Source organism: Mesoplodon densirostris, chromosome 20 (genome assembly GCF_025265405.1).
Source record: "Mesoplodon densirostris isolate mMesDen1 chromosome 20, mMesDen1 primary haplotype, whole genome shotgun sequence".
Lineage (NCBI taxonomy): Eukaryota > Metazoa > Chordata > Mammalia > Artiodactyla > Ziphiidae > Mesoplodon > Mesoplodon densirostris.
In genome coordinates this window covers 105,070-120,674 of record NC_082680.1, presented here as the reverse complement: position 1 = coordinate 120,674, position 15,605 = coordinate 105,070, and the positions used below count along the sequence as shown (strand labels likewise).

The 15,605-nt window shown below is 45.7% G+C and overlaps 1 protein-coding gene across 1 annotated transcript in view; it reads left to right on the top strand.

Annotated features, from left to right (window-relative positions):
* The first annotated feature begins 14,561 nt into the window (after window positions 1-14,561).
* LOC132481379 (putative GTP-binding protein 6) overlaps window positions 14,562-15,605 on the top strand; it is a 36,989-nt gene continuing 35,945 nt past the window's right edge. Inside the window, exon 1 of the mRNA XM_060086215.1 lies at window positions 14,562-14,626. Within this exon, the coding sequence (XP_059942198.1) occupies window positions 14,562-14,626 (65 nt within the window). The remainder of the gene's footprint in view (window positions 14,627-15,605) is intronic.

Sequence of the window (15,605 nt, the reverse complement as noted above, 5' to 3'; positions counted from 1 at the left end):
CACTGAACTGTACACTTAAAAATGGTAAACTTTATGTATATTTTGCCACTGTAAAAACGGGGGAGATTTCTACTTCAAATTTGGAGTTGGTGCAGGGAAAGACGTTAGTGAAACAATAGATTACTAGGAAGAGCCCGCTTCTAAAGAAACAGGATATTTCACTAAAGCCTTGATTGCGTTTGCTCCTTCTCAAAGGATCAGAAAGAACTGGTGTTGAAATTTAAAGCACCCCTTCCACCACAGTGGTAGGATATTGCAAGGAAAGCACTGTTATCTTGATCTCTGTACCTGAACAAATCTTCTTCTCATGTTTGTTGTTACACTTTGATGTGTGCCCCCAGCCAGCAAGCTACCCTGCTTGGCTATGGAAACTCCCCGTCTTGCCCTCGACCTCGGGGGTGACCTGGTGCGTTAGTGACTCCTGGCTGAGGTAAATGATACGGCACGGTAATAAGGGCAACTGTCAGATCTTCCCCTTTTATCCACCTCCGTTCACTGTGAAGTGTCTCTCCCCCACTCCCTCCTACCAGGTATCAAAGACGCAGATAAAGGGGAAGGGAGTTATCTGACGCATTGTGTGCCCCCTGTAAGATATCCAATTATTTATGGTCACCGGAGACATTTTCTTTTAAGTGTGCTAGTGAGTGACCTAAATGTAGAGTTTTCCTCCTACCCTTAACAGAGTCTTCCTTTGTCTTGCATTTAAAACTCTTTAACGGTCTTTTCTCTTCCTCAAGACAAAGACAGAAGTTTGTGAAAACATGTCATACCCCATCACAATGCAGAGAAGGTGCAGGTATTGGAGCCCTGTTCTTTAGTTTTCATTTCTCACCTTTTTTTTTTAATTGATCCTAGGACTATCGCTGATGTCGTTTTTTAAATGACGGCTGAGCAGGACCATAATGCAGAGGATGCCTGTCTTAAATTCTGCTCTGTCAAGACAGGGAAGTGATACGAAAGGATTCCATCTTTGCAGCCACTTCTGCTGTTCCCTGTAGGAGTGAGATGGTAAACCCCTGAGCTCACAGGGGAAAAGCTTCAAAGCCCACTTGGGTGGAGGACTGTTTAGGTTAGACCTAAGGATATGTTTCATTCTCTGAAAAGCCTTCCACCTACCTCACCCTTGGTGCCAATTACACCAAAGCAGTTGGAGACCTCCACATGTGGCCTGATCCAGAGGTTCTGTGAACTGGATGGATGTGAGGGTCTTTGAATCTTTGCCCCAGTGAGTGTTCCCACTTCAGGCGTCCCCATGCTGCTTAAGGAAAGGAGCACCTGTTCATTTCCTCCAAGACGTTTTGCCATTGCTGTGTGTGGGATGAATCCACCAGCAACGTTCCCAACAAGAGCTAGAGCGTGAAAGGACTGGGTTGCATCTATAGCACCAGACTCTATACAGCCGTGGCCTGTGCCTCCTCTGGACTTCCATGTTCAGAAGGGGGAGAAAGAGCTGGAGGACCCTGGGGTTCCAGGTCACCCCCCTGTGGAGGCTCCAGACTGTCACGTGCACAACGGCAGGTCTAACAGCCACCCATGCCTCTACTCTTTCCCTTTGCCCCGTGTTCACAACCCTTTTCATCATTATCATAAGGAGATTTTTTTAAGACATTTTGTTTCCCAATCATTCCCCTCCATGAAATTTTAAAAGTATAGGTATACTAGATATTTATTTTTGTACTATATGTATACTCGTACTTCATAATAACTATAAGGTTATTGCTCCCAAGAACCAACTGTTGCATCCTTGGGGGTAACATGGCCCCATTGAAGATGCACGCCCTCACTCCTTTGGAGAGCCAGTTGGACAAGTTGTGACTTGAAGACAGAGCTGTGATGTGGCATCTTCCTGTGGCCAGTCTGGCAGAGTGGCAAAGCAAGCCAGCTCTGGAGTGAAACTCACCAGGATCCGCAAGAAAGCTTCACCCTTCCCTAGTGAGACCAGCTGGCTGAATTTAGGAACTTCCCATATTTTCTCAAGGCTCAGACTCCTCATCTATAAAATGGGGATCTTTTCTACCTTCAGGGCTGTAGTGAGAATTACAGGATGAAATATGTATCAATATTACAGCAGTGAGCGCCCATCACATTAAATGCTTAGCAAATCTTGAGTTCTCCTCTCTCCCTCTTCCCTTTAGTTTCTGTCAAAAATAGAATATTCTGGTTTATGAGAACTGTCTTGTGTTCTTTAGTAGGATTTTATTCCCTTTTCTGGAGATATACTAGATTGGAAACTAATTTGCAAATGAATATAACATGTGTTGCTGCAACAACTGGTGTGTAAATGTTAATGATCAAGAGTGAAGTAAGAAAGAGAAAAACAAATACCGTATGCTAACACATATATATGGAATCTAAAAAAAAAAAAGTGGTACTGATAAACCTAGTGGCAGGGCAGGAATAAAGACGTAGATATAGAGAATGGACTTGAGGACATGGTAGGGGAGGGGGAAGCTGGGGCGAAGTGAGAGTAGCATCAACATATATACACTACCAAATGTAAAATAGCTAGTGGGAAGCAGCCGCATAGCACAGGGAGATCAGCTCGGTGCTTTGTGACCGCCTGGAGGGGTGGGATAGGGAGGGTGGGAGAGAGGCTCAAGAGGGAGGGGATATATGTATGTATATGGCTGATTCACTTTGTTGTACAACAGAAACTAACACAGTATTGTGAAGCAATTATACTCCAATTAAGATCTATTAAAAAATAAGAGCTAGTAAATGTAATCATACATCAAGGGAAAATAAACAGTTATACACGCACTCAAAGTTTACAGCTCACTGAAATTTCTTTGCACTTGAGGATTGAAAACATTCATCACTCTCTTCTCCCTTCTTTCTTTCCCCAATCAGTTTTCACTCTTCTTTACTTAAAGTCCCATGGTGAAGATACCAACAAAATAGAAAGCACTCATTCTCTTTTTCCAAGGGTAAGCTCCAACAGGTACCCACTCAAAAGGCTTTTATAACAAGCGAGCCTCTCGTGAAACTTTCAAAGATGACTGGCTTTCTCTGCTCCACCCTCCCCTTACTACACACCCAAAAGTCAGAGGTAGTTTTAAAGTTTGGCCCGTTAGGAGTGAAGATGCAAGGAGAGGGATGCTTTGGAGGTTTTGTGATGGGAGCAGCAGTAGGGCTTTATGGCAATCTAATCTGGGAAGAAAATGAGGCATCTGAAATTACATCAAATGTTGTGTTTCAAAAGTTACTAATCTGCCAGCAAGTACAAAATGTGCTTTAATGCGTACTTCAAACTAAGAAAGTTACAGTTGTTTTAAATAAGTAAATAGATAGGATTAAATGATGTTAAATATCAAATGTAATTTGAGTTTCTGGCATCAGAGACAATGCTTTCCCCACAAGAGTTGGTGGTGAGTGGTGGATATTCCTGAATCGCACTGTCACCAGCCTTCAGAGTTTAGGGGTGTCCTTGGGCACCGCTGGGAACAATGGCTGGTGAGTCAGAGTCTCCCAAGGAGAAACTGCTCTCCAGGGAGGGAACTCACTCTTAGGCTGCCTTGCACGAAATTGGGGCACAACCAGTATACTTACAGATTCGTGGTTTTGTTTTAGGAAAAGATCGACTGTCCGCTCTTTTTTTTTTTTTTCTTGGCCACACCACATGACCGGGGGGATCTTAGCTCCCCCACCAGGGATCAAACCCAGGCCTTCGGCAGTGAAAGGGCAGAGTCCTAATCACTAAAGGGCCAGGGAATTTCCTCAACAACCTATTCATGTAGTAGGTGATGATAAGCTCGGGTAACAAATAAGTCCTGTAATCTCAGTGACGTAGGGTTTCCTAAAGGTTCATCTTCCAGCTTGCACAAAGTCTGAGGGCAGCCTGGTGACTTTCCAGAGTGGCCTCCTCCGTATCCCTGAGCCAGGTCACTTCAAAGTACTGCTTCCCCAACTCCACGCGGCTTCCAGGACCGCTGTGAGACCCATCATCCGGAGGGGCGCTCGTCCTCCTCACTTCTGCCTAGAACTGGGGCTGAGTGTGCAGGGGAGCACACCTGCCCTTGCCATGCACAGCTAGACCTGGTCAACTCTACCTTTCAGCATCGTCAGGTGATGGCTTCCTTCTCTGTGCTTCCTCTTGGTTTTGTGTGTACGTGTTGGGGGTGGGTATAGGGGACTAACTAGAATTATTTATTAAAAGACTAGAAAGCTATTTCCCTCCTGAATAAGGAAGCATAGAGAGATGTTTACCCTGCCTGCTGTTGAACAGCAAAACTTCAGCACAGTTGGCTTGAGCAGTAGGCGTTATGAGCCAGTGAGGGCTTGGCTGTTGTGTGGTCTGCTCTGGCCAAGCCACAATTTGAGGAATCAAATTTAAGCTTAAGAGGTCAATCGGCATTGCTTGGTAAAATAAATACTCATCAACTGACAAATTCAGCATCTTATTTACCAATGTCTACTTCCTTCCTCAAGGTATTTCTGGAATCAAATGGAATTTAGCCTCCCAAGACTGTGTTCCTTCTGGTAAAAGGTAATCCCCAAACCCAAGAGTTTATCTGGAACGTCCAGACATCTGGGACCACAGCTAGTGAGAAATGGGACTGTCCCAATCAACACAGATGGCTGGTAAACTTGTGGTACCATGGACCATGTTCAGGGATGAGATCAGTCACCATTAAGCCAAGTTCTTTTCTTTCATGAACTTTTAATGTTTTTTGGCATGCTTGAAAAGTGCAATAAAAATGGAGAAGTATTCATCCCTGTGTGCGCATCTCTGGGGTCCTCTGCTGCGTGGTAATATCATGAATTATTGATGGCTCCCACAGGGCAGTGTGATTCGAGGGAGTGCAGGTGGAATACAAACCTTTCATTCTTGTTTTCACTCCAGCCCAAGTCATTAGTCCCCCGAGCACCTCCACCCGACAATTGTGCCGTCAGCACAATTGCATTTTGCGTGTGACATGCTCATTTAGCCTTTCCTCTCTGGAACAGTGCAAACTTTCGGCCGCCTAGACACACTGGTATCTCAGAACTCCCCTAATGCCACACCCAGAACAGAGACAGGCTGGGACTGGTACCTAGAGGAAAGATTTTCCTTCTACATGGGAGACCAGCTCTGCTCAGTTCTGGAGACGCAGCTTGTTCTTTCACCTCCTACAGGCAAGAAATCACATCGGATCCACTTGCAGGGCCATCCCTCTCCTGAGGGCGGCCAAGTCTGAGCTGCTAATTGCAGCCACCATGGGACTGGGCGTCCCATGAGCCCCTTTCTTACCCACCAGACCCCGAGATAAAAGGAAATGCTCTACCCTGGGAAGAAAAGTGAGCGATTGATGGAGAGAGAAGCAAAGGGGAGAGAGAAGAGACTCCAGAGTGAGAGACAGCGGTGAGATCAATACACAGAAGTAGGATGATGGAAGAGGAGAGGGTGGAGGGAAGGACCAGTGCCGTGTCCCTCACTCCACTGTCCGCAGGAAGAGGGGCCCTGGTGTGCACTTGGCCTGCGGGGTCCCCGCACCACAGCGTTGTCGAGGTAGGACCTGTCCTGGAGGAGGTGGAGAGCTCAGAGCAGGCTGTGCTCCTATAATACCTCCCGGGGAATCCTTCCTTCCAGTTCTGACTCTCTTCCAACTGCAGGAGGCTTCTCAGGGCTGGCCATTCTGCCTTCTAATCAGACAGACCGAGCTGCTGCATTTGAAGATCAGACTTCACCGTAAAGTAAAGAGATGGATGCCTCTTCCTCTGTGAAGCCTCCTCTGGTTTCCCCTCTCCCAGCTCTCATCTCCATGCATCTTGTTTCCACTTGTCTGCCTCTCCCACCAGCTCCTTATCTGCTTGAGGGCAGGAACTGTATCTCACTCACTGTTGTATCTGCAGCTCCCCTCACCACCCCCATCCCCATGCCTTGGATGTGGTAGGAGAGGAGTGAATGTTTGATACATCAATTAACAAATGTATGAATAGAACAAGTTATTACTCATAAAAAAACAATGCTGAGCTTGGTATTCTTCAACAGAGAGGCGAGAGACTGAAACCCCTTGTGTAGGATATTTTCTCTCTTGAGTGGAAAGTGTATTCAGTCCTTCTGGACCCCGTGGAGGAGAGGTGTAACGGCTCACACAGGCCACCCTATTTCCTTTCACTGACACCTCTTGACCACACAGTGTTTCTTAATCCTATGAATCCTCTTATTTATTTATTCTTTAGCATGGCTACTCATTAACCACAGGTGAGCTTTTCAAGCCAAGTATCTATCTCAGGATATTTATATCAGCTGGAATGCATCCCTGGGCAGCTGCTAGAACAGCTGGAATGGGTATAGGGAGCCGGGCTGGGGGCAGGAGTCCAGGCCAGTGTGACTTCTGCTGTGACTGCAGTCAGGTCGTAAAGGACTTGAGTGCTGGTACACTTGGCAGTTAGATACATTTGAAAATAGTTAAGTGTTGCCTTATGGACCACAGTGTATTATGACCAAGCCCAGACACACTGGTATAACCATCACAGAAATGGAAATAAATATATGATATATGATCGTTTTAACTGCCACGGAAACTCATAGCACAGTTTTGTTTTTGTTTTGCTTTTTTCATTCTAAGCAACTCTTTTTCTGTGGATAATTTGAGGATTTTAGTTTCTGGAAATCTTGTAAACTTTCCTTCACCATTCAATCCCTTTTTGTTTTGTTTTAAGTAGTTGATTCAAATTGATCAGCTTTCAGAGAAGAAGACTACATGATGGGTATGGTGCCTAATAGAATTCTTACTAGTTAGAAACACAATGGCAGGAACCAAGCCCATCAGACCCGGTCAAGTCTATAAAATTCTAGGCTGAGTGACTGAATCTCCCAAAGACCTGGGTATTCCAAGTGGCTAGGACCTTCCCCACCCACATGTCTGCATTCCCTGGTCCTTATTCTGTGGGTTTTCACTACCATTCTTCCACCAGAGGCCACAACGGGCTATGATGGCCTGAATACGGCCCACAGACACAATTTCTTTGGCTCACTCAGCAGTTTTGAAAACTTGCATTAGGTGCTAACATTTAAAAATAAGAGAACTCACATTTAAAAAAAAAAAACCCCAAACCTAGGCTTCTATCTTCTCTTTAAAAATCAGAAGATGTAGCAACACTGGGAGTGGATACCTGTATGGCCACGTTGAGCTCAAATAGGAGCAACTGACTCTTCCATAACTATGACAATGATAACAGCAGTTATAGCTAATTGAATAATAATAGCATGACTGTCCGCCCTACACTCTCTCTTAAGCGCTTTGCATGTATTACATTAAGTCCTTTAATCCTCACATCAACCCTATGAAGTAGGTATTATAATTATCTTTAATTTCTGAATGAAGAAAACAAGGCAAAGTGAGATCAAGTAATTTGTTCAAAGTCACACAACTTTAAACGGCAGAGCAAAGATTTGATTAAACCAAGCAGGCTGGCTCCAAAGTCTGAAAAGTTAAGTACTAGTAATATGCTCTCCCCCCAAATACTGGGTAGGAACAGACTGTTGTAGGCATATGGAGGTCTAGATGTGAAAGCTGTTGAAATTAATGCATAATATTTCAAAGTAGTATGGGGTCTCATGTCAGACTGCTTCCTTTTGAATTTGGGCTCTGCCACCGGGAGAACTTGGGCAACTCGATTAACATTTGAAAGTTAATCTTATCTGTAAAATGGGAAAATAGACCTTCCCCATGGATTGTTTAAACAATACAGAATTAAGTGAGGAAATAAAGTCCTTATCATAGGTAAGTGCTGAAACACAGTAAGTGTTGACCACCAGGGGGCAGCAGCATCTCATGCCCTCTCCGGTGTCCCAGGAAAAACCCGGAGGGCAGGAAGAGGGGTCAGCCTACAGGTACTGAATTGTGTGTATGAAAGTTCATCAGTCAAGTGTTCATAATTGGAGAAGAACCTATATGACCTTTCTCAAATCAGGTGAAGTGCACTGGAGTAATGTTATTGATGGAATTTTGGCCCCAAACTCCTCATCTACCTTAACCTAAAGTATTGTTCTTCAAAAATTTGCACCGCCCCCCCAAAAAAACTACATGTGTACATTTCTAACCATTAGTATCAAGTTTAAAACACATGGACTGGGTGACTTAGCAACAGTTTTGATGACCGACCTTCAGAAAGAACTATTGCTACAAGATGTTACCTTTTTAGTGGCAGCTGTGAACTGACCTATTTCTCCAAAATACAATTATTCCAAGCTCCATAATTTCAGACTCATTCATAGATGAATATTCCTCTGGGTATTACTAAAATAAAAATCAAGTGAAACAGATTAAAAACTATATTTAATGATCCCCAAAGAACCCCTTTTTAAAATAACCTTCTCCCTGCCCATGCTAAAGAATGATACCAAGATAGTTTAAAAGTTTAAAGCAAGTTAAGCAGAAAGAAAAACAAAATGTTCTTAGAACGCGTTGACGAAGATTTGGATAAATCCTTAAGATAGGAAATATAACTGAGAGGTAATGTCTTTATCTTTTTCCCTTCATTTTTTTTTCTCATTTATCTAAGCACTGACTGCTAGATGGGGATCACTTTTCATGAATCCTCCTTTCTGCGTGTGCACACTGAAGGTTCACACCTCTCTTCTCCTTCTGTACTCCCTGGCTGACAATCCATACTTCGGCACAGTTCTGTTTGTCTCCTGAGGGAAAACTCCAAAATTACAGCTCTCACATAGATCTCCCTTTCCCTGCCAAGACTCGATCCTTTATCTGCTGAACACCTGCTACCGGGAATCTGTGAATCTTGGATTGCCCCACGAACAAGACTGAACTGAGGTTTCATTTCCTTTCCCTTACTATGCAGGATTTCACATATGAATTCTACCATTTATGCAAGGGTCCTTCAGAACATTTATGCAAGGCTCACTGGAAATGCATTTGATTACAGTGGACTTGAGTCTTGGACTCCTGACACTTTCCAAGGAGTGCTTCTGGGCCTTGATCATTTGCAGTAGTGGGTGCAGGGCCATGGTATCCTTGAAGTTTTATAAATAGACCTAGGATGAATGACGGATGCATACACCCAAATTATTATCCTCAGGTCTACAGTTTAATGTGGATAAAATGTGATGAGGGCAAAACCACAATGAGATATCACCTCAGGCCTGTTAGAACGGCCATCATCAAGAAGCCAAGAGAACCGATGTGGGCCAGGATGAGGAGAAATGGGAAACCTTGTGCACCATTAGAAAGATTGTAAATTGGTGCGGCCATTAACAGTATGGAGGCTCTTCAAAACGTTAAAAATATAACTACTACATGATCCAGCAATTCCACTTCTAGGAATATATCTGGAGTAAACCAAGACACTATGTCGAAGAGATATCTGAACCCCCAAGTTCATTGCAGCGTTATTAGTAAGCAGCCATTTACAGATGCATAGATAAAGAAGTTGTGGTATGCGTGTGTGTATATATATACACACACAGACATCCACATATACATGTATTTCAGCCACACAAAACAAGGATTTGCAGCAACATGGATAGACCTTGAGGGCATGATGCTTAGTGAAATAAGTCAGAGAGAGAAAGACAAATACTGCATGATCTCCCTTATATGTGGAATCTAAAAGACAAAACAAAAAGCCCAACAACCTCATAAGAAAAGAAATCTGACTTGTGGTTACCAGAGGCGGAGGGTAGGGGAAGGGGGAATTAGAGGAAGGTGGTCAAAAGAACAAATTTCCATTCATAAGGTAAGTAAGTACTAGAGATGTCATGTACAACATGATGACTGCTGTGTGATATGTAGGGAAGCTGAGAGAGTGAACCCTAAGAGTTCTCATCACAAGGAGAAAATTTTTTTCTTTCTCTTTGTTTTTGTATCTACATGAGATGATGCAAGGTACCTAAACTTTCTGCGATGATTGTTTCTCAATGTATGTAAGTCAAATCATTAAGTTGTACACCTTAAACATATACAATAATGTGTGTCAATTATATTTCAATCAAAGTGAAAAACAACAACAACAAAAGGTGTGATGGGAGTCCATGAAATTAAAAATAGCATTTATAAAAAACATCATAGGGCTTCCCTGGTGGCGCAGTGGTTGAGAGTCCGCCTGCCGATGCAGGGGACGCGGGTTCGTGCCCTGGTCCGGGAAAATCCCACATGCCGCGGAGCGGCTGGGCCCGTGAGTGATGGCCGCTGAGCCTGCGCGTCCGGAGCCTGTGCTCCACAACGGGAGAGGCCACAGCAGCGAGAGGCCCGTGTACCGCAAAAAAAAAAAAAAAAAAAAAAAAAAAAATCAGAATTCTCCTTTGTTCCATTTACCACGTAGGACCTACTTTGAAGGGAAGTCTTTTAATATACAGAAGACAAGGGCAATATATTTGCAGAATATAAATGCTTGCTTTCTGCAGGTTCGACAACCTACACTGATTCTGAAGTAGTCTGATATGGTAGAAGTGTAAAGTATATTTGCTGATTTTGTGGATTTTAAAAAAATATCCTTTAAAGTTGAAAAGGAAGGCTATTTAATAGATCATAGAAAATCATGAATGCCAATGGAACTGCTTTGGGCTTTATTTGTTAAATTAGACAACAAAGGGCCACTAAGATATTTTGAGAAGAAAATACTAGTATTTGTGTTTTAGGAAAATAACTCCTTGAAGGATGTAGATCCAAAGCTGAAGTCAGGGGAAGTGAGGAGTGATTGCAAAATACTGGGCGACTGCTGATGAGTCCTGGATTTGTGAGGTGACTGGGACAGGTGAGAAGCATGGAAAACTTTGTGGGAATTGAGTTTATGGGACCTGGGGACAAGGGAGTGGTGAGGGAAGGAAATAAGCAATGGTTGAGTGGTTTCATATTTTGGGTCACTAAGAAGATAATGAAGTCATAAAGGGAGGGGGCAGGGCAAAAGAGGTGGAAAAAGTATGAAAAGACAGTGGGATTGGCTGGAGGATTTATTAGCAAGACACAGCCGTGAAGATGTCTAACAGGCATCTAAAGAGTCTGTGTGGATCTCAGGAAGAGTGAAACTAGAGCTATAGATTTGGAATTCTTCTGCGTGAAGGCCAGAGGTGGAGCTGGGAAAATGGATCATCACCTTGTGAGAAAACACAGAAAGAAAGAGAAGGGTGCTGAGAAGGAACCTGGGGAACATTTCTATTCTGGGGTGCAGAGATGGCAGAGGAGCCAGTGGGGAGCACTGAGTAGCCAGAGAAAGGGGAGAAGCAGCAGGGTTCAAGGACAGGAAACCCAAGACCACAGCCAGTTTCAAGGACAAAGCTTGAGACTGGGCTGTGGATTAGTTTGCTAAGGCTGCCATAACAAAGCACCAAAACATTAGTATTTACCACAGACCAAGTGGCTTAAACGACAGAAATTTATTTTCTGAAGTCTGCAAATCCAAGATTAAGGCGTGGACAGTGTTGTTTTCTCCTGAAGCCTCTCTCCTTGGCTTGTAGAAAGCCACCTTCTGCCTGTGTCTGCACATGGTCCTTCCTCTGTGTGTGTCTGTATCCTAATCTCCTCTTCTTATAAAGACACATTGGGTTAGGGCTCATCCCCATGACCACACTTCACTTTAATTACCTCTTTAAAGGACCTACTTTCAAATGCAGTCACATTCCGAGACACAGGAGGTTAGGACTTCAGCATATGAACTGGGGCGGGACACAATCCAGCCCATAACAGGCTGTGAGAACTGAACATTGCTCACTGGTCAACTAAGGGGTATGCATTGTAATAGCCACAACTAACCCTTACTGAGCACAAACTACACGCCGGGCCACGTCGGGAGCATCTCACGTGTGTTAACTCATTTTAGACTCATAACCACACTATGAGGTAGGTGCTAGTATAATAATCACCTGTTTCTCCAGAGGAAGAAACGGTACCAAGAGATAACTTGCCCAAGGTCATACAGCTGGTAGAGCCCCTCAGCTCAGTTTCTACGCAGTGGATTTTGGTCAATGATTTCTTAGTTTACTATCAGCAGCAGAGATCTGCAGAGGTAGTGATGTTGCTGAATACTAAGTAAAACAGAAGCATTCTCCCACCAGCTGACACTGATTGCAGGCTTTCTGTGGAGTGAGGTGAATTCTGGTGGCTAGGTGCAGCAGTTTGAGGAGAAAGGAAAAGAAACGATAACTAGCAGATGGTTCTGATCAAAATGCCTCTGATTGAAAAGCTCAAAGAAAGTAACCCTATTATGACTTCAAATGTATTACATCTAGTATGACTTCACATTTATTTAAATTGTGCTTCTTACTGGTGGGGCTGTAATCTAAGAAAGTACTGTAAAATGCGGGGAGCAAATATTCAATATTGCACTTATATGTCTACAAATAAGGGTATTTAAAAACTGTGGTATGTGCAAACACCTTTTAATCCTGGATTTTCTAGTGATTTGGGCTTTATTGGTTTTTAATCAGAGAAAACTGGGTCAACTCTTTTTGACTCCAGACTAGACTTTAATGTGGGAAGACCAAGGAGAAAGAAACACACTAAGATACACAGTCAAACATGTACACTTGAAGTAAAGAAGTGAGAGGAGAAGAAATAAAATCAGGTCACTAAAAGAGAAATGCAAATCAAAACTACCATGAGGTACCACTTCACATTGGTCAGAATGGCCGTCACTAAAAAGTCTACAAATAACAGATGCTGGGGAGAGTGTGGAGAAAAGGGAACCATCCTACACTGTTGGTGGGAATGTAAGTAAGTTGGTGCCGCCACTGTGGAGAATAGTATGCAGGTTCCTCAGAAAACTAAAAATAGAACTACCATATGACCCAGCAATCCCACTCCTGGGCATATATCCAGACAAAACTATAATTCAGAAAGATACATGCACCCCTATGTTCATAGCAGCACTATTCACAATAGCCAAGACATGGAAACAACCTAAATGTCCATTGACAGAAGAATGCATGAAGAAGATGTGGTACATGCAAACAATGGAATACTACTCAGCCATAAAAAAGAATGAAATAATGCCATTTGCAGCAACATGGATGGACCATACTAAGTGAAGTAAGTCAGAAAGAGGAAGCCAAATACCATATGATATCACTTATATGTGGAACCTAGAAAATGAACCTATCTATGAAACAGAAACAGAATCAGGGACATAGAGAAAGACTGGTGGTTGCCAAGGGGGAAGGGGTTGGGGAGGGATGGAGTGGGAGGTTGGGGTCAGCACATGTGAGCTTTTATATACAGAATGGATAAACAACAGGGTCCTACTGTAAAGCACAGGGAACTATATTCAATAGCCTACGATAAACCATAATGGAAAAGAATATGAAAAAAAGGATGTATATATATGTGTAAGTGAATTAGTTTGCTGTAAGCAGAAATTAATACAACAATAATTCAACTATACTTCGATTTTAAAAAAAGGGAAAAAATCGGGTTACTAAAGTTAAATTTCAAGCAGCACCCACCAGTGAGGGTTCCTAAGAGAAGGTGGTAGCCTGTCACTTTAATCTAGGGGAGAGAATCCCCAGGCAATGGCTCAAAAGACGGGAAATGGCTCTAGAAAAGTCTCAGACACAAGCCCCTTCTTAGACCTCTCTCCAGAAGAGCTGCCAAAAAGAGAAGGCGCCTTCCGGCAGGCGCAGCGGGGCTCCGGAGCCGCAGAACGTGGCGGCCAGGAACAGGTGTGCGGAGGAGCCGAGCTCTGGAGGAGCGGGCGGGGGCGGCCGCGGGCGGGGCGCATGCTATTCGCATGCAAATGAGGAGACCGCGGCCGCAGCTCCGCGGAGCTTTCCGGATCCGAGCCCCGACGGCGGCAGGTTTCCCGAGGCACCCCCGCGCGGGGCCCCGCCGCGCCCCACACCCCGCAGCCCCTCGCCGGCGCCCGGGTCGGACCGGGCAGTCGCGTTCCCGCCGCATCCCGCGCCGGGAGGCGGGGATGGAGGCGCCGCTCGCCGGCGAGGCCGCCGACCATGCCTAGGGGGCCGGGAGCGGGCAGCTGCCGCTACCCCGGGGCTGGGAGGAGGCCGGGGACTAGGACGCAAAGTCTTCATCCACTCCAACACCCGGAGGACCAGTTGGACCGACCCCCGGGACAGGTGAGCGGCCGGGCCGCGGGTGGGCGCGGGGACCCGTCTCGGAAGCGCGGCGGCGGCTGTTGCCCGGGAGACCTGGCCGAGCGGCGGCGCCGCCTGCGGCGCGGGGGGCCGGGAGGGGTCCCGGGAAGGAGGCGCGGGTCCGTCTGCCGGAGCCGGGGCTGCGTCAGCCGGCCAGGCGCCCTGGAGGGGGCCGGTTGCAGCCGCCCCTTCCAGGTCCCTCTTGGCCACCCGCTCTGCGACGCCCCCGGGACCTTTAGACATTCTGGGCGCAGAGGGAAGGGTGGAATTGACGCCCTGGGCAGTCACAGTGTCCAGTTCACGGACCCAGAGGGGCCCCCTGAGCCCTGCTCCGAGCTCGCCTCCCCCTGAAGTTGGCCAGCTTGAGGCTGGAGGGTCCGTCCAGCCTGGGAGGCGGGGCCCGGCCCTAGGCCGCCCGGAGGAGTAGGCCTAGGTGCCCTGCGGGGCCAGCCAGCCGTCCAGGCCACCTGTGGCATCTCTCTGGCCGTCCTTGGCTCCCAGCCTTGCCTGCACGTTCTTGACGGGGCGCACCATGGTCGGGCCGGAGGCCCTGGGCCTGAGGGGCCCCCGGGCACCCTTCCTGGCTGAGCCCTGGTGGTGGGTGTAACTGACTTTGCCCCCCCAGAGTTTAGAGACGCTTGTTTAGGGGGTTTACTGCTTACTGCTTATATTCACCTGAAAACTTGAACTGACTCTCAGATCTTGAAAAGGCAGATGCTGTGTTGACGTAAGAAATGGTGAAATGAATAGTGGAACCGAACCTTGGTTATTGAGGAACGCTGACTTGAGCTTAGGGTGGTTTTTGTAGTTTTCAACACTTTTTATTCCTGCTCAGAAGTGAAGAGGAGAAACATAACGAAATAATCATCTAAGAAGTTAGGGTTAGGGGTAGGGTTAGGGATAGGGCTAGATGTTAGGGGTTAGGGGTTAGGGTTAGGAGTTAGGGGTTAGGGTTAGGGTTAAGGGTTAGGGTTAGGGTTAGGGCTGCGTTAGGGTTAGGGTTTAGGGTTTAGGGTTAGGTTTAAGGGTTAGGGTTAGGGTTGGGGCTGTGTTAGGGTTAGTGTTTAGGGTTTAGGGTTAGGGTTAGGTGTAAAGGGTTAGGGGATAGGTTATGGTTATGGTTAGGGTTAGGGTTAGGGTTAGGGTACGGGTTATGGTACGGGTTAGGGTTAGAGTTAGGATTACGGTTATGGTTAGGGTATGGTTTAGGGTACATGTTAGGGTACAGCTACGGCTTAGGGTTAGGGTACGTGTTAGGGTATGTTTTAGTGTTAGGGTACGGATTAGGATTTGGTTACGTGTAGAGTTAGGGATTGGATTAAGATTAGTGTTAGTGTATGGGTTACGATTAGGGTACGGTTTATGGTGAGCGTTAGGGTTAGGGTTAGGTTTAAGGTTAGGGTTAGGGTATGGTTTAGGGTACAGGATAAGGTACTCCTATGGGTTATGGTTAGGGTACTTGTTCTTATTAGGGTACTGGTTAGGATTAGGGTATGGCTTAGGGTTAGATTTTGGGTTAGGGCTAGGGTAAGGTTTAGGGTACAGGTTAGGGTACGGCTACGGGTTAGGGTTAGGG